This window comes from Dermacentor albipictus, chromosome 10 (assembly GCF_038994185.2).
Source record: "Dermacentor albipictus isolate Rhodes 1998 colony chromosome 10, USDA_Dalb.pri_finalv2, whole genome shotgun sequence".
NCBI lineage: Eukaryota > Metazoa > Arthropoda > Arachnida > Ixodida > Ixodidae > Dermacentor > Dermacentor albipictus.
In genome coordinates this window covers 23,021,050-23,039,683 of record NC_091830.1, presented here as the reverse complement: position 1 = coordinate 23,039,683, position 18,634 = coordinate 23,021,050, and the positions used below count along the sequence as shown (strand labels likewise).

Genomic DNA, 18,634 nt, shown 5'->3' with positions numbered 1-18,634 from the left:
AGATGTGCGCGGTCATCAAGGTATTTTGACAAATAGGTCACATCTTTAAAAGACGGCTTGCAGCCGCATTCGTTGCAATGCAGTGGTAATTGACTATTTCTAGCTTGGTTTTAGACCTGGTTTGAGTGTTCGTGCGTGCGGTCATTGATCGTGTGGTCACGAGCCTTCGGACTGCCCGTTCCCATCGGAATAGAGCTGTCATGGAAGGGACTCGATGCTACGACCTTCTGACGTGGCGGTACAATGTTGCAGTCAGTGAGCCGATGCTGTGGATTATCCCAGAGAAATGAGAAACTGTTCTTGCAAACGGAATGCTGTGTGAATGGCTGGACCGAGTTTCCTTAATTGAAAGTTTTCTTTCGGCCTGCGCACGGGATCATTGCCATCCTCATTGTCACCTGCATCGGCCTATTTAGATTTTACTACAGGGCAAAGGCCTCGCAAGTAGTTATCGACGAACACAGATCTGAAACAAAAACACATTGACTGTGTTCATCCTTTAGAAAAAATAACCCGGCTGATTTCCCAAGTGACGCTCCTCTGACGCTTGTTTTACATGTTAGCTCTGCGATAACATCCTCAGAGTAGAGCAAACAAATGGTCCTGCTGTTCTGAGCTTTACAATGAAAATAAGGCCTTTAAGAATACTCGGCAAATGAGCTCCAAAGTACCTTTCGTTTTTCTTCGTGGAGAAAAGTGTCTCTACAACTATGCGAAAACGTTAGAAAGGACCAAAAGGAGAAATCGCTTCATTTCTTCCGTGTCCAGTTCCCCAGCACAAGGCCCATACTTGCGGATTATCCTTCTCATTAGGAACCTCGCAGGTATTATTCCACTGTTCCTTTCCGTTCCGAGAGCGCTGCCAGCACGTATCGCTTTCTGTATTCTTTAGTCGCTGTTTGTTGCCCGGCCGTACAGCAGGAAATGCTCTCACTTCATGACCTCTATACTAATCGCAACAAATATTTGATAATTATGTGGTAATAAAGAAAAAAAAGTATTGACAGCAGTGGGCAGTAGCTTTGTGTTACGGAATATAACAGAACAAGTTACCGGGCATTTACCATGTTTTAATGAGCACTAGTGAATAAATTGTGCGGAAATTTTAGCTTTGCGATATGTGTTACGGTCTGTCGTGCGCGAAATTTGTGTCTTCCGAACAGGCTTTCTGTAATTTCTTTTTGAAGTACGTCGGAAGCATGTGCACATATCAATCTGCAAACTGAACGTTCTATCACAGAAAACATACGATTGCATCATAGCAAATGCTGAAGGCAATTTCGACATGGTCGTAAAGAAGCTCATGGTTGGGTTTGTTGCTCTTCCTTGTTCTCAGTATAAGGACATGAACGCTGCGGTAAAGCTGATAGCAAAGTAAATCTAGTGTCCCACAAGACGGAGAGCGTCACTTTGGCACTGTACGGTACTTTAAACCGATAAGCATGAGCATAGTTGGCAATGCATAAGGCGGAATGGAGGCCCCAGGTATCACAACTCTTCTGGTTAAAATTGTAATTGTGATAATAAAGATTGTTACGCTACTCCTATTCATACCCATCCCAATGAAGGCACCCCGTCAATGCAGCTGTCATATTTCAAGGCCTAATTTATTACATCTAATGTCAAATGATCTGTGTTACTAGACAAAGAGCGAGAGAGAGATATCGCCGTTATTGGTAACCGGCTCTTTGTTCGATGCCTTAGTAGGGCCTCCGGGGTGATGTCGTCCAATCCAAGCTCGTTATCGAGCACCTATCAAAGTACGCGGCTACTTCCGCATCCCGCTCAATTGAAATGAAATTGAAATGGAACTTAAATGTTGTACCGCAGCTAAGAATGGAACCAACGGCCGCGCACTCACCACTAAACTACCACAGCCACTGAGCGACTGCGGTGGGTTGACCAGGACTTCTAGTTGTCAGCAATTGAGGTACAGATGCAACCGACGCCAGACGGCATCTACCTGGCTTACAGCCACCGGTGAGGATTGCCTGCGATGATCTGATAAAGAATTTAGTTCACTAATATAAGTTAATTTTCGTTCGAAGAGAAAATGTATAGTGTATCGTACGAAGATCGTTGCACTGGAGAATTTTCTTGGAACCTAGATTTTAAGAAAAATTAAGCCTATGTAGGGGTTTGAGGAAGACAAAGAGAAATATGTTTGGCCTAAGTGATTACACTGGTTACTATAGGGGAACATAGTGACAATAGCTTGGATAGCTGCCTTCCTTTGCAAAAAATAAAAAGCAGAAATATACACTTGTACATAAACAGGACGACGTGAATCAACGTCGGGAAAATGTCATCGGAGACGCACTAGAATTGCCATAACTACTCTTGTACAGGAGTCCTTCACTGTGCCCCTCTCGGCTGGTAAACCAGATCCTTCAGGTTAAGTCAACACCCGTGGCCCGCGCGTCTCCGCTTACGTCAGAAGGCGCACGCGGCGTGGACTACGAGTATGACATGCTTCCCAAACTGTCAGCGTTGGGACAGGCGCGCGCAGAACCTGAGAGCGTAATCCCTATCGCGTACGATTGATGGTGGTGTCGGGATCACGGGGTCACTGGAGCACCTCCGCTTTGTGTGCCCCCGTGATTTGCATAATCCGGAGCCTCCGGAGTCCCCCAGCCGACACGGGTGCCCAAAACAAAACAAAGAGGACACATTTCAAAAATACAGAACCAACGCCCACCTCCTGCCGCCGCGCGTTTTATTATAAAACATTGTCTCTTGTTTCTGATTACTCCGGACGGTCCAGTGGGCGGAAGCATCTCTGAACTTGTCAGAGAGTATACCAAGCCAGTCGCTCGGTCAGATACTACTCCTCGCGTATTCGCGGTCACGGTACCAAAAGGGCGCCGCCCTTAAGCCTGCCGTTCTCGTACACCGGCTAAAAAGATTTGACCTTTTTGGATGCGCCAGAGCAGAGGCTTTGCGCGGGTTGGTTGCGCAACCGGAAGATGCAGATCTCGCGTAGTTTTACAGCCCTGCAGCTTTTAGTAGGTCATGTTAAGCCGGCTTAGAAGAGCCACGTGCGCTTTATTCCAAATTCGCGATCTCCTTATCCCTGAGACAAGCGTGTCAGCACCTTTAAGCGGCGCAGGATATGTTGAACGGAGTATGCCGGTCGAGAAGTGACAACCCATACAAAAGCAAAACATGCACCCGTGCGCAAATTTCTTGACACGTGGGCGATGTACTGGCACCAAGAGAGGGCATAAAGGACCACGCAAGTATTTAGAACGCATCGAGCCTACATTCCCCCCAGCCTTTATTTTTTCCTTTAAGCTGCTGGGGTTTTGTAGCGAAGCGTTGATGTTGATGTTTATTTCTTTCAAACGAAAGAGGAAGCCAAGAGAGCCAGTGCCTTACTGGGCCTTGGCTTCATGTTACAGACAGCCGTACACACATCCCGTGCATATATAACAACAAAATACGCGTCCAAATCAAATACACAGCTTGATGTAAAATAACAGAAAATACACTGGCTGTGTACATGGCGAACAACTATGACGAGGCATCGATACAATAACTGTATATACCTAGAAAACATCACACACACAAAAACTTGTCCTACACCATGTACAATACTACAGCGAGAGCAACTATGTAGTGTATTCCTTCAAAGATTGCTTGATGTTATCTTTAAACACCTTTGCTGAAGTCAAGAATTCCACGTCTAATGAAGTTTGATTGAAGATAAAGGGTACTTGAAAGGTTAATTTCTGTTCTAACTAAGTCGAGCGACGACTGCGCATCGTTGTTCTCGAGGGCGCAAGGACCCCGGAGGACAGGTAGCAGCTGCTACGAAAAAGATATGCGGTTCAGCACAAAAAAAAGAAAAAAAATCCACCCAGGAGCTGGTTGGCCTAAACAGAGACATGTCTGCGAAGGCCAATCAGGTACGTCGCAGGTGTTCACTGGATGGTGTCGAATGTGTGTCGAAATGAAGAGCGCAGGATCCGGAGAGTCGCAGGGATTAGAGACTGAACAATGTTGTGTCGTTCTTTTTTTAAGAATTACAGTTAGAAATTCGTGGAGACTGACAAGGAGGATTAATTCGTCATTTTGCCTGAAGGAACTTTTAACGGGAAAGCTCGTACAGCTGTAAACGAAAAAATTCCTTGCCGTAATAAGAGACTGCTGCGCGTGAAGTCAAAGTTGGCTAAGAAGGGAGACTCCCTGTACTTTCCAGTACTATAGAAAAATGCGAAGGTAACACACCTAATGGTTCTTTTCTCGGCGAGAACACGCAAGGTCACCAAACCTTTCCGGACTATTGTTAGTGCAGCTGGTTCCCGGCAAGTAATGTAAGCAAGTTCCTAACAAGTAAGCTCAAGAGCCTTGCAGTCAATGACCCCTTGCGTGCCAAGAGATAAAGTGACGTAGGTGAATCTATTCGCAGTACCCAGAAGATCACCCATGCCTTCTAGGTGGATGTAGAAAACCTATTTTTTTTTTCAGCTTCCGCACGACACGCTTCTGGCCTCGCTAAGTTTGCATTCAGGATAGCGGTGACACTTCATTTGTGAATAACGCCAGAGTACTCGTTGAGAAATTTTTTGTCGCTTTTAGAATTTTATCTTAATTTGACTTTTATTACCTTTGACGAGAAGCCCCATCTGCAGAGTCTGGCAATATGTATGCGCTCCTATGCCGCGCCTGCTCACTGCGTTATATTTTAGCAAGTGTAGACAGGGCTCAAGATAGCATTGTTAAAGGACGGGGACGGTTTAAGCAATTTGATATATGTTGATGATTTTTTTAATCATTTTAGACAAACAAAGGGGCTTATAACTCCCGAGAATACTTCAGATTATCTTATACAGGGTGTCCTGACAACCCCTGGGGCTATAATAATTTCTCCTGAAGTGAGTGATTTTAGACAATTGTGTGTATTTACATTTCGTGAAAGTATTCAAAGATCATGGCCGAGGCGCGAACTTCACTGCGGGGATACCGGAAGAGGATTCTCTACAATTCATAGACCTGAAGCTAATCAGGAAGGACGAGCACTTTTGTAGGTTTTAACGTTCTCCTGCAAATAAGGGACGGTTGCCGTTTGATTCCGCCTATCATAATATTGTCAAGAGAGGCGTTGCTTCACTATGTCTGGAATCTGCACTGATGAAGTCGCGCCCGCGCCAGATGCACATTAGCTTTAATAATGAGATAGGCTGATTCTTGGCTGCAGGCGCCTCCACTTGCCCGTTGTAAATGGGCTGCCGATGCACTTTTGCAGAAGCTAAACCCTGAAACACAAAATGGATAGCGCTGCTTGGGAACATTCAAAGACCAAGCAACAACTTTTGTGCCCTATATCCATAAGGTCTCCTACAAACTAAATAAGGTCTCGACAAGGCATGGAGTGCCGCTGTTTGTATCTGTGGGTGCGCGTTTTCCGTTCCAGAGAAACTCGACGAATTCGTCCCGCGCATATGCAGTGGCAGAAAACGTGGATGCCACTGAAAAAAAGAAAGAAAACATGAAACGACCTTAGCAAAATGTCCCATGGGAGTGGTGTACTCTATTTCACTGTCCTGTGGAAACGTGTGAGTCGGGCAAACGAGAGATGTTTGTACGACTAGTTCAGAGACTATGCACAAAAAATAAAGAAAAATCAAGACAAGGATGTGCATCTCCTTGCGCAAGTTGCATGACGTGGGTGTGGGCCGCGATTTTCTGACCCGCAGATTCTAGTAAGAAGTGCAAGACAAACGGCACGCGTAGTATTAGAAGCTTTTTTACAGTGAAGCTTTGTTAGCCTGTAGGTGGCCGGCATTTTCAGTGTCTGTTTGTGAACAAAAATTATTATCATCAGGAATGGGTCATACTCCCCCTAAGGAAGCAAAAATGCAATAGCTCGTTCTCCTCGTAATGCGCAGGCTATACGAGCGCTCAGGAAAGTTAAACGAACAGTGCAGAAATTCGTTAAAATCACCCACACAACACACAGAACAGCATACGTCTCAGTAAAGAACAAGCTTACAACAGGCATCCAAACCATCAACAAAGCTTTGCATACCCTCTTCAGCAGTTGTACTGGTGGTTTTGCAACAGCTTTGCTGGACCTCCACTTTCACAGGGCCGGGATAGCGATTCAGTTTTTCATCGAAAAGGATAAGGCTCAGTGCGCGAGCAAACCATCCATATCTTGGTTTCAGACACAATTTTCATTTCTTGATGCAATGCTTTAAACATGTGTATCTGGCCTACTTTTGATATCTTCGATTTGATGTTGGTCGTTGCGCATATGTCTCCCTGCATAAATATGAGTTCCAGTCGCTGAATAAACAGTTGGTAGTCAGCTCTGTGTGTGGGGTGTGCTCTCGTGTGGATGCGCGTGCGAATGTGTGCGTGCATGCGAGAGTGACAAAATTGCTCCTGAGAACTTATATATGCTGTGGTTTGCGCCTGAAATGTACACTACAGTTGATGTGCCAGTTTGTGTCGACGTGGCGGTTTCCTCATGTTCACTAGTCGAATCTGATTCCGGCACTTGAAGCCCAGGCGTTTATAAAAAGTATCCCACAAAGCCGCACTATTTCTGAGATATCACTGTTATGTACCTAAATCTGTTTACCAGCGAATGATAATAGGGGTCGCGCTAAAGCGCCCGTGTTATTCTTATACTTGCGAATAAAAAAGTTACAAGATCTACCAGAGTCACCTCGAGTAAAACTGAGTTGTTCTAGCTACTTCTGAAGATGCAGATTATACATATACACGAAGTAAAATGGCAGCTACAGCCAGTGTTCCAAATTGCTTGATCTCGTAAATTTTAGTCTGATCAATGCAAACATTAGGAATCCCTTTACAGCATACCTTATGCTGGTATCATTTAGAGAAATTTATCATTAACTAAGATTACCTATGAAACTAGAATGTACACTTTAAAAATGGTATTTTTTATCATAGTCTATGAATCTATCCGCTGTATCTGAGATTAGTCTTCACGTACAACCTCAATCAAAATTCTAGAGTTCAGGAACGGCTGCTTAACCCTACAAAGGCCTACCACCATGCCCAAAGAAAAAAGAAAAGACGAACTTTTTCCGGTTTATTTATGTTTATGTAGAATACATTTGCCCCCAAAACAATAATGTTATGTCAAATTAGTAAATACACTCAGTAAGTAGTAGTTGCTCTGCTTGGCTTTCCACTACTGAGAACCTGCACACTCACATAAATAAAGATACTACTGGCTTTCCAATGGATTTCACACGTCTAAATTCAAATTCTGAGGTCTCAAATTCGCTTAGAAACATTGTTACTTTTGGGTTCGTGACATTAAGATCCCAGTCGCCATGTACGTAAGTGCTTACGGGGGGCATAGCACCTCCCATATAAAAAATGTGCTCTGGCACGTTATATGCCTTTTAGCTTATAAATTCATTTGCGAGAGTCCGGGAGTGGTTTTCCCCGCAATCCGAATCCAACCGTTCAATAGCCAAGTACTGTTGGGACTATAAAATATGCATCTTCATAGTTCTAACCCGTTTCGTATTAGGATAACTAACTGCCGAGCCTCTCTCTTGCTCAACTAAGTATAAAGTTTGGCACTAATTCCCAAACAGAAAAAGAGCGTTAAAACATGTAGGTCACTTCTTCGCCCCACAAATCCCAAAGTGAGCAGGCGGGAGCACCTTTAACGCGTCGCGCAATTCGTGCTTCCGTCCGGAAGCTTATCGTCCAGAAATATGACAGATGCATGTTTTGAAATCGCCTCAACAGGCTTTTCAGATGATTCTCCGGCGCCATTTCAATGCTTGTACATCGTGTAACACTAAAGTGCCCCAGCAGCAGAAACGTCCTTGGTTCAGGGCTGGTTAGTTAAACAGGAAAAAGACTTGCTTCTGATAGTCAGGTCGGTTGGGCCGGCCCGGACAGCTCTTTTCACAACGATCGCCATCCTGTTTATATATATCACGTTATGAATGCCAGAAATATGGGTCATGCAGATTTGAAGCACTCGCGTGCTAACCTCACACTTATAGCGAATCGTCTAAAGTCCGAATGACCGACTGCCCAATAAGGCCCGCTGGCTTCCGGTTTCTTTTTTTTTTTCTTAAATGGATGCCCGATTATTGACGATGATAGTAGAGCCGGAGCTTCTGAGTTCGGAGCAGCGTCGTATTCGGTCAGTGCTCATTGACATGCCCGTACTTACTTAGATGCTTTTTTTTTCTTTTGGCAGCCTTCAGTCAAGAAGGGCTTAGTACATTTTCCCCCTTTATATGTTCAGCGGGATGTAGCACACATTAAATGTGACCTGCATGCCATTTTTGTAGACGAAGATAAGCGTTATGGTATTAATCTCGTGCAATGCGCTTTATGACGAATGTCCGTTGAAATGCGTTCTGCACGCCGTAGTTGCGTGTCGCGTTTGGTCGATAATATTTAGCAGGAGAAACGATGTCGATGCAATAAACAAAGAGGCTGTGTTGTCTGTCACGCGGCATAGCGATCCAACCGCTCCAGACAGATATTCAGAGCGTCCCTGCTAACATGGGTCAAGTGTAAGAGAATGCGGATCATTTTACCCTATCGAGACCAAGCAGATACTTTCCACAGGTGAGCTGAGAAGTCACCAGTAACATTAAAAAAGACGCTTGTGTTCTTGGATCTAGGTTCACTTTAAGTAACACAGTGGGGTATGACTTATTCCGCAGCATTCCGCAAAACGATGTCTCTCACAGACCAAGCGTTGCTTCCAGACGGTAAAATCAATCAGTGGACACACACACACACACACGCGCGCACACGCACACACACACACACACACACACGCACACACACGCACGCACACACACGCACACACACACACGCACACACACGCACACACACGCACGCACACGCACGCACACGCACGCACACACACGCGCGCGCGCACACACTCGCACACACTCGCACACACACACAACGCTGATCAAATTAATTACAAAGAGGTATGGCAAAACCTTTCATTTTCACTTCCTTTACGCGAACTTCACAATTTCAAAAGGCCGCAAAATGTAAGGGCACACATTAATTGCCTAGAAGAGTTGCGAAAACAGTGCTAACAAACGAAAATCGATCTTGCTTGCTAGTAGTGCTGGCTTTATTCCAAAGGAGCATTCGATTTAGTTACACGCATCGGCTCGGACGAGAAAAGAGGCATCAATAACGCGTGCGATTAAGTCCCGTGAACAATGCGACAACAAACTCCACTGTTAGCAAAAGAAGCAGGAAAAATGAGCGCCCGAAACTACAGCAGCGCAAGAGAACGTGGATTGTGGGCTCTAAGCACGGCAGTAGCTATTGCCCAGGCAAGCCCGCGCATTTTATGGCGAGAAAAGATTAATGAGAAGTCATGCATGAAGAACACCAGTAGCTGTACTACCACGTAGAAGGCTAATTTGGCCTTTGGACACTAAACAGCGTACAAAAGTCCATGTTCCTTCTAGCCCAGCAGCAAGCTCCTTTTAATTCAATTTCCGGAAGGGGTACTAATGAAAAAAAAAGTAATATTTATGATGAAAACGCCAAGGAGCGCTTGTGGCCGTAGTGAGCCGTGCGGCACAAATCCGAAATCGCAAAGTTTAGCAGCCGCGAATCTGCTCAAAGCCCCAACGTGGGCTCTAAGTTGCCGAATTTGGGCCGACAAACAGCACAGCTTTAGGGGCCACTGTAACGAGGTGAGACCAAAAGATCAATTGCCACTTTTGGGATACACTTCTTTCTAGCACTTCGTAGTGACCGGATTGCAATTCGGAAGAGAACAGCGTGCGATAACAACGCAGTAAGACGTGGGTCGAACGGACTGGGGCGGAGAATTGTGGCGCAAAATGTTCGGTGCATAACAACACGCGCTGCAGTGAAAGTGACGGATGAGTCTTCCTACTGGTGACTGGTCTGCACGTGGCCTACATTGCGCGCCTGCGACCTGCGGGCGGACGCATGCGTTGTGGTCTCGCAGCCGTATGTAACCAGCCTGCCTTTGTGTTCTCGCATTCTCACACGCCTATAGGCGTGGTGCCGAAAATGCTCACACAATGGAGGGTTCCTGCGCAAGCGCTGAGTGCGGAAAAGCTGCTGATCGCTAATGAAAATCCAATGAGGACCACCGCCTTTCGCAAGACGTAAACTAGAGATGCTGGTTAGAAAGTCCGGTCATGCGTGTGTCTGAGACTTTTTCTTCTTTTTTCGTTACCTCATCGCCGGTATCTGCATCCCCGGAAGACAATACTGTAACGCACGATGGTTGAATACTGGATCAACGATCATACCGTGTTTGCCACTGCTTTGTGATCACCGCTGCGTTTTCTTTATTATACGCGTGTTTAAGAGAAGTTGGCGTCATAAATGATGCTTGCTACTTATTTTCACTCAGAGAGAGCATGCATTTTAAATACATGCTGGCTTAATCAAACAAACAATGCAGACGATAAAATAGATGTCGCGCGCAAGAAAGACACATTTCGCAGCGGCTGCCCTTGGAGACGAAGCACTGGAAGCACCACTGAGCTTCGCTAGGCAGTCACAGACTTAATCAATAGCAGAATTAAAGAAAAAGAAAGAGATACCAGCAAATCCGAATGAAAAATTAGTTCTGCGGAAGGTGAACTAACAAACCAACAAAGCAGGATTGCGCATTCATGATTGACTTCATGATGTTCTCTTTGAAATACAGTGAACAATTCCAGAAGTTGTGGCAAAGCTGGCTACTCCAGATGCTGCAAACATTTCCTAATACAGCCATACAAATGGGTAGGTGATCCATCCATTCCTTCATTTTGTTAGTCACCATTTCTATCCATTGTTGCCAGACATGTATGAAGCCTTGGAGTCGAGATATTTCAGAATTCAAAGACGCAGCAATGACCCGGTTGGCCGAAGTCAGCACACACCCTGAGGGTGTTGCAATGCTCGCGCGTTGTAGCTGCAGGACGATACACAGTAAAAAAAAAAACCTCTTGCGCCTGTAAGAGTAGTCATTTGTCCCACTGTTAGCACCCTTATCAGTCATGCTGCGAAGTCTTTTTACACTCTACACTACAGGCAGCTCGAACCAGACCATTCGTGAGAGAGGACGTAGTTGAAAACTGTTCACTAATTCTGACCCCCTGGCCGCCGCGGAGATAGCTGACACGAGAGTTTGGCAGCGATGAGAGTTTACATCAAACAGTTTTCTTCAAGAGCGTCCCCTGCTTACCCATGGGGTTACTTTGTCTCCAGCGTGCATTTTTTTTTTGCTGAGAACTACGATGCCTAGTAGATGCACTGTCAACGTTCCACTTAGTCACTCGGTGGTGGAGCCAAGCCAGCGTTCTGCCTCCCGCTGCTGACATGAGCATTACGAGCACGCACACTTAAGCGCACTTAAGTCAGTAAGCCTAACAAGTGCAAACGAGAGACGCAAAACCGCAGTGGTGCTGCCTTTCACCGGGAGGTGAGCCAGTCCGCTCATAGTCCAGTCCGCTCATAGCTCAAGTATTCTTTACTCTGCTAATGCAAATGCTAGGCTAACTGGAAAATAAAAGCGCGTCGTTCCAAGCTAAACTAATTTCTTTGGCTGAGTATTGATACCAAGATCACCCACATAATTTGTCCAGACGTTCAGGTTTTATTGTAAAGCCAGTGACACAAAGACAGCTCTGTAAAGGGAAGATGGCATGCCGGCCAGCATCAGGTAATTCGTTACGCATTTATTTTGAGCGTTGCCCGCTACAGCTGGGGTGTTACAAGCTTGAAAAAGAAATGCCAATAAAAAATTTTCGGAAAAAGGGGCAGTAAGCTGACCAGCGTCATATATGGCTGACCCGTATGAAGAAATTGTGTTTGTGTGGGACCGCTCCTTAGTTATTTGCTATAGTGTCCCTGCTGAGCAACTGTGAGTATTCCCTGGTACTGCTGCTCCAGAAAAAAAAAACGCATGGGTCGTGAATTAGATCACGGCCAGAGGAGTTTAAGCGCAACGATAAGCGTTGCTATTACAGTGAATGTTTCACCCTTCGGGAGAAACTAGCAATTTTTCTTCACTTTCACCCGTTGTTCTTGTCGAAGGAAAGCAAAGACAGTTTCAGCTTGACCTTGCATTACAAATAACGCTTCACAATTCAACACTAGAACTAACCATTACAATTTACGGAATATCGCAGCACTGAAGGACGGAGGTTTGCTATTATACCACGCTGTTGGTGGAATATTTGGTGACACTGATTTGTACAATAGCACAAAGAATTATAATTTCATGGACCAAGTTCTACCTATATCCACCGGTCTAATGGCACTGGCATTAGCAATTTCTGGTACAATTGATGGATTTGCTCTGTTTTTGCTTCTGAGTGAGTAATAATACAACGAGAAGGCGTTATGTCTCGTTTGGCGGTATGGAGAAAATACCGTGAGAAGATACTTCCAGTGTTATTACTTCCGTGAGAGTCTCAGGCGTTGCGGTGTTCGGCAAACTGTAGCATACGTTTACAGAAATTATCAAATTGTTTATTAAGAAAGTTTGACGTGTCCGTAACCATATTGCTGCCAAAGTTATGCCATACCAACAACGTAAAATTGTTCACAATGAGGTGGACGAACGATAATGATTTATTGGCACCATTTTAAAACACCGCTGTGAGCAATAGTCACATAGCCTGCTTGAGCTAACAAAGTAATCCATAGATATGTACCAGTATAACATTTTGTCTCAGTCACCTGAATCTTTTCATCTCTCCTAAAGTTGTTTGATATACAACATATGCCTTTAAAGGATCCGGTATTTTCTATATCATCTCTACTTTTGTTTCCAACATTACTCGTCATGTATCTTGCTTATCTCACCTGATTACCGGTTAGTGCTTCCATCCATTCCAAATCTATGCGCTTCTGGAAAGGTGATGTTTTCTATGGGTCTCGCTCGGATTATGCCGTCACATGTATGGGTCTGACCAGGTGTCGCCGGATTTTTGCTGCAGCAGGCACGTCGCTGATCCAGTTGCAAATATTTGTTCCGGTATGTTTCTGTCCTTTGGCAATCAGCGTGAGCCTCCATAACAAGGCACTTTTCCTTGTGTTTTAATATAAATTTTCCCTTCTAATTTCTTTCTTCCCATTCTTGTAAATGCCCATGGTTTCCTATTTCATTCTTTGTAATCAATTCACTCTCTCTGTTTCTCTCACATTCTTTTTAATGACTCCTGGTTGTCCGTTTCCAGTTTCAATTATCCTGTACCTGATTGCCAACTTTCTCAACACCTTTTTCCATTCTGTGTCCACCATTTTGTGGTACAGATATTTGCGCACTGTAGCTGCCAATTTTTATTTTAATCCATGCTCCTGAGTCTTTTTACAAAACTAATTTCACTCTGTGCTTCTCTAGCTTCGAAAGAGTCCCAGCCCGTCTACCCCCTGCATTACCTTACTTGTGGTTTTAACGGGACCCGCAAGGCCAATCAGCTTACCAATCTTTAGACAACATCCAATACTACAAGATGTTTGATTTTAAGATGAACTAGTTGTCTGATCGCCGGACATGAAAGCGCCCTCTGTACCATTCCCTGCTTAGTAGTTGATGTCAGAGCAAGCTACGATCAGACTAGCCATTCAGCGACTCGCAAGGCTCCCGAAATCGTGGGAATTGAACGTCAAAAACCAAGTGTCACTTCATTTCGAGATTTCCGAGTGCTTGGAGAAGCTATCTACCCTGCCTACAGCCACGGCGCTATGTTGTACGCATTTAGGTTTTTCAAGAGTACGAAATAGAGCCTCCCATTGAGACTGCTCTTCGAATCGCGACATTATGTAAGTTGAACGCTTTCACATGAGATGCTTGTATGAACGCAGGAAGGTAACACGGACATACGCCATCACCAAACGAAACATCTACTAATGCCCTGCTTATTATCGCAGCATGAAGTTCAAGAAACGCATTGGTGTCTGCTTTGTTCATTACCACTGAAACCGGTTTGACAGCCTGTTGTACGCCAAAAATGCTTGGATGGCGCTGTTAAGGCAAGTAGCCGAAGCTCACCTACCTCTACCACCGACGAGAAGACAGGTTTCTTGAGTGGCCCAGGGTAGTCTGAGCCCCCAAACGCAGTTATTTTTTGCCATTCTACAAATGGAAACCACTCGTACAAATGCTGCTGTGCTTACGACGTAGTTGTCCTTGAAGAGAGAGGAAACGGCACAATAACAAGTGGAACAAGTGGTTTGGTAATTGGCACACCACTGTAATGGATGGCTACTAGTTTTTCGGCAATAATACTTGAACCATCTTAGTGCATGTAGGTGACGCAGGCCACTTCTCCTAATTTACTTGATGAATGTGAACAAACTATTAGTTATTCTATTGGATCATTTCTGTGGTCGACAAAGTCAATTTTCACAATGGTAAATCATCCGCACTGATACAAGAGGCACACATAACACATCATTGTAGACGTTAACCGATTTTTTATTTACAAGAGATCGGAAGAGCGTGTGTATGGGTCCCTCTTATACTGACTCATCGAATCGATTACGTATTCAATCAATCACTAAGTAAACCACATAGTTTGAATGCACTTGTCGAACAATCCGACAATGAAAGCTTTTGGTTAGTATTAATACAGAACTCCTTCAGTTAGCTATACTCATTTTAGGTGGGGTGCCAATTGTCTATTTCAGGAAAAAGGCAATCCACCCGCGCGCCGGAATCACACGAACTAACGTGGTGTCGCAAACAGTCGAACGTTTTTGCCATTTGCAAGCATCAAATGTGTCGTGTTTGTAAAGGTATACTCGTGTGCCATTTTTACAGCGCTACCTCAGCAACCTTACAAGAGACGACGACTTGGGCTAATTTGAATCTATATTAACTCCACATATTTCGTTAACATCTATGCTACCACCATACATAACGATATTATAACCAAGAGATGCAACCATACACTCTTTGGTCGTAATTTGTGGTAAATTGCGACGCTTTCCAAATAATCAGGAAAATGTCAGTCGCGCACCACCTGATATTAGACAGTTTCTTTACAACTACGCATTTCTTTCTAATTTATTGCTTGTCTATTAGCTGTCCAAAGCGTATATCTCTTCTGACTGTTGTTTTCAAGGAAAACTAAGAACACCGGAAGGACGATGCTTTCGCAGACCTGATTCTGTTTCTAGAAGGGATAAATTAAACTAAAATTCCGAGTTTTTATGTCTCAGAACGACAATATGAATGTGAGACACGCCGCAGACGGGGGTATCGGGATTACATTTGACCACCTTGAATTTGGTTGACCTGCGTTTAACTATAAGTACAGGAGCACTTTTGCGTGTCGCTTCCATCGAAATGCGGCCACCCCGCTGGGGATCGAACCCCGCACGTTGAGCCCAGGGGTGCAACACCATAAAAACTGGGCTACCGCGGCTGATGTTGGAGTGAATGTCGGGGTGTAAAAAATTAAACGTTCCGTTTTCTTTACGTCAGCCCTATTTCGTGGATAAGCCGTCAACAAGATCCCACCCTTCCCTCTTTTGTCATTTAATTATCGAAATTTAAGACCTTTCTTGTCTGACATTTAGACTTCCCTCGTTCTACGTATATACGCATTCACTTATCGCCATTCGAAATTCGGGCTGGGGAGGGCGAATTATGTAAGTGGCGCCACAGAAAGTCGTAGTTGCCGTGACGAAAACAAGCTCACTTATCTAAGCGTTGCTTCCAGCGGCATGCTTTGTCTGACTACTGCATTGATCACCGTTATAAATTTCACCCTTGTTTGGGTCTGTTAATGTGAAGAAGCACTGCTACGAATGCGACAGAGAAATGAATATGTACCTATATATTCATTTAAATAATGAATAGGTAGAACTCTCTCGCCTTGACGTTTAATATTGCGCTTCCCACTGTTTATCGTTTTCTTTTTGCATGTAATTTCCGTCTCTCGCCACTTGAAGGTGCCCCTCCGTGCATTACCGTTTTGAAGACTGGCCGTTATGAAAAGACATCTTACGAAACCGGTTCCAGCGAACGTAACCTGACTACGAGTGAACAAAGGCGCGTTGCCTTCAATTGTGTAAGTAAGGGTTCTCTGGTGGAGCTTCTCTCCAGGAAATGCTGATATCGAGCGAAACTTTGCTCAAAACCAAAACAATTGACACAATTTTTACATAACGACGAGCAGCACATCCTTCTGTGGCTATCGTTTGGTTAGGAACGCGACTAAGGGCTATAGCCCACAATCAGATGAAAGTACGTCTACTGGAATCTGATAGCGGTTCTTGAGCTTTGACGCAAAGTAAAGAATAAAGCCGACGTGGGCGCATATTGCCGTGCGCATTCAGTTGGGAACTGACTTGCTGGGAGAGAAATGTGGAATTTACGCAACGCGTCATTTGTTTACGATAAGGTCAAGCTCGTGCGCTTTTCGTTGTGCGGCAGTACCAATGTCACCTTCATACGTATTATTTGCTTCGCGCAAGAAGATCGAAAATAACCAAAGCCGAAACGAGGCTGCAACACTTCACTGTGGATTGCGTGATTGGTTTATTTGATTGATTGATTGATTGATTGATTGATTGATTGATTGATTGATTGATTGATTGATTGATTGATTGATTGATTGATTGATTGATTGATTGATTGATTGATTGATTGATTGACATAGGCGAAATTGGAGGTGTTGCTCCCTATCGTCCAGTCAGATTCTCAAAAAACCATAAATCAGAAAATGAAGGTTAATAAGGCTGGTGATGCAAGACCACTTTGACAGTAAAACACACTTCACAAACTTGGTTGAACACTCAGTAGAGAAAAAAGGAACGGTAATAAAACTGCTGTTTATGCTACTCGTAATTCTAGGCATGTGTCAGTAAACGTTTACAAAATGTAAAAGAACGCACACAAACAAAAATATTTTGCATGTAAATAGTTTAGGTATACTCATCTATTCTGACCTTTGTAACCAAAGCGTTGAAAATGTCATTTCTTATGCATAGTGCAAAATATAAATACGTGCCATGGCAATTTATATAGTCGTAGCTTGCAATCATAATTATTTCGTCACAATAAACAGCATAAAATGTGAGATGTTCTAATTTCGCGCAGACCTGCACTGAACAGCATCGCCACTTTTTGTAAAAACATTATGAGAAAAATTACGGCGTTTCCAACCTGTACATGTTCACCACTTGTGCTTTTTGGCCATTACTGTCTCTTGTGCCACACAACCATAATTCGAGCCCCCGGGGACATCACGTTTTAGCGCTAGTCTCAAGAGCAATCCGTTTGGCCCTGGCCTTACAAGAGGCAGAGAAAGCTTCGGCGAATGCAGAGACAGACCGTCAGACCTCCACGATCGGTATCTTGGGCACCCCGCGTTACTGCGTTTACATATGACGGTGCTATGGTCGTACGACCATTGTCCAGGCGACAGTATACTACATACAAGTAGACTCTCGTCAACTTTTAACACACCCAGCATAAGCAGAATCTAGTCTACAGATGACCATGTTGATACAGTAATCAGGTAACCATAATTACAAGTAAGTTTTCGTTTAGTTTAAACACTGCGTTTACATATGACGGTGCTATGGTCATGCGAACATTGTCCATCCCCGACAGTATACTGCATACAAGTAGAATACAAGTAGACTCTCGTCAACTTTTAACCCACAGTGGTGTTGGTGAACAAGAACAAAAATAAATAGAATAAAGAAAAAAGCATCTGTTTCTCCCAACGCAGCCATTATCGTAAGTGCGACAGCAAAGAGAGGCCAGCAATGTAAAATAATTATCGGTCTCCGCCGGCCGGGTGGAGGGGTCGAAACAGTCACGTGTACTGCGGCGGTGAGACTCGGCTTTCTTCTGCGGACGTCGTGACGCCGCGGGAGAACACGTTGTACCACGTTGCACGTTTCTGTGTTTCTGCACCCTCGACAAGGTGCTCAAAGTTTTTTGACGCCCCGGTCACGCCCTCCGTCTGCACCTTCAAAGATGAGCCGGCACTCTCTGTGTCCTAAGCCTACACCTGCAACGTTAATTAAATTTTTCTCCCCCACCCCGACTCCTTCTGTTTTTGTTTTACTTTGTTTCCAAGTCTCTGTAGGTGTTTCTACACCGTTCTCCCCAGTCTCCGTTCGTGAGATGCGCGCAGGAGTGCCTGCTTCTTCGCGCAGGTCTGAAAGCGGGTTCGTGATTGGAAGATGCGTCTGTTTCAAACTGACCGATATCCGATCCAGACCACCCTAGACCTTCTTTTTTGTTATTCTTCGTCGTCTTCTCTACGTTCATTTATCGTCTTTTTATTTCTCTTCTGCATGCTTTCTTATATCGTTGCTTTAACGCGCCTGAAGTGATAAGGTTTTCTGAATTTTATGCGAAACCGGTCGCGATGCACTGCTCCAACGCGCCATGTCTCTTACGTCTACGTTTAGAAGGTTTGGCTTTCAGCGCATACGCATTTTTTTATACATACAGCAGGCTTCTGCGATCTTCGAGATTCGACATCCAAATCACAAGCAAAGCTGTCGCATTTTATCAGTTGTAATAGGAATATCCCTTCTTTTTTTTTCAGGAGCCCGTAAATGAACACGCATCCTGGACGTCGCCCACATAAGAATTATAAGGAGTCCTTTACTTGTGGCACATTTAAATTTTACAACGTATTTT

The 18,634-nt window shown here is 44.4% G+C and overlaps 2 protein-coding genes across 2 annotated transcripts in view; one reads left to right on the top strand and one right to left on the bottom strand.

Moving 5' to 3' along the window:
• The window catches only part of B9d2 (B9 domain-containing protein 2), a 969,675-nt gene that overhangs the window by 856,803 nt on the left and 94,238 nt on the right, over positions 1 to 18,634 (bottom strand). The gene's annotated exons all lie outside the window — the stretch shown is intronic.
• LOC135921711 (uncharacterized) overlaps positions 1,924 to 18,634 on the top strand; it is an 89,919-nt gene continuing 73,208 nt past the window's right edge. The window contains exon 1 of the mRNA XM_070527632.1: positions 1,924 to 1,980. Coding sequence (XP_070383733.1) covers positions 1,937 to 1,980 — 44 coding nt within the window. The 5' untranslated portion in view covers positions 1,924 to 1,936. The remainder of the gene's footprint in view (positions 1,981 to 18,634) is intronic.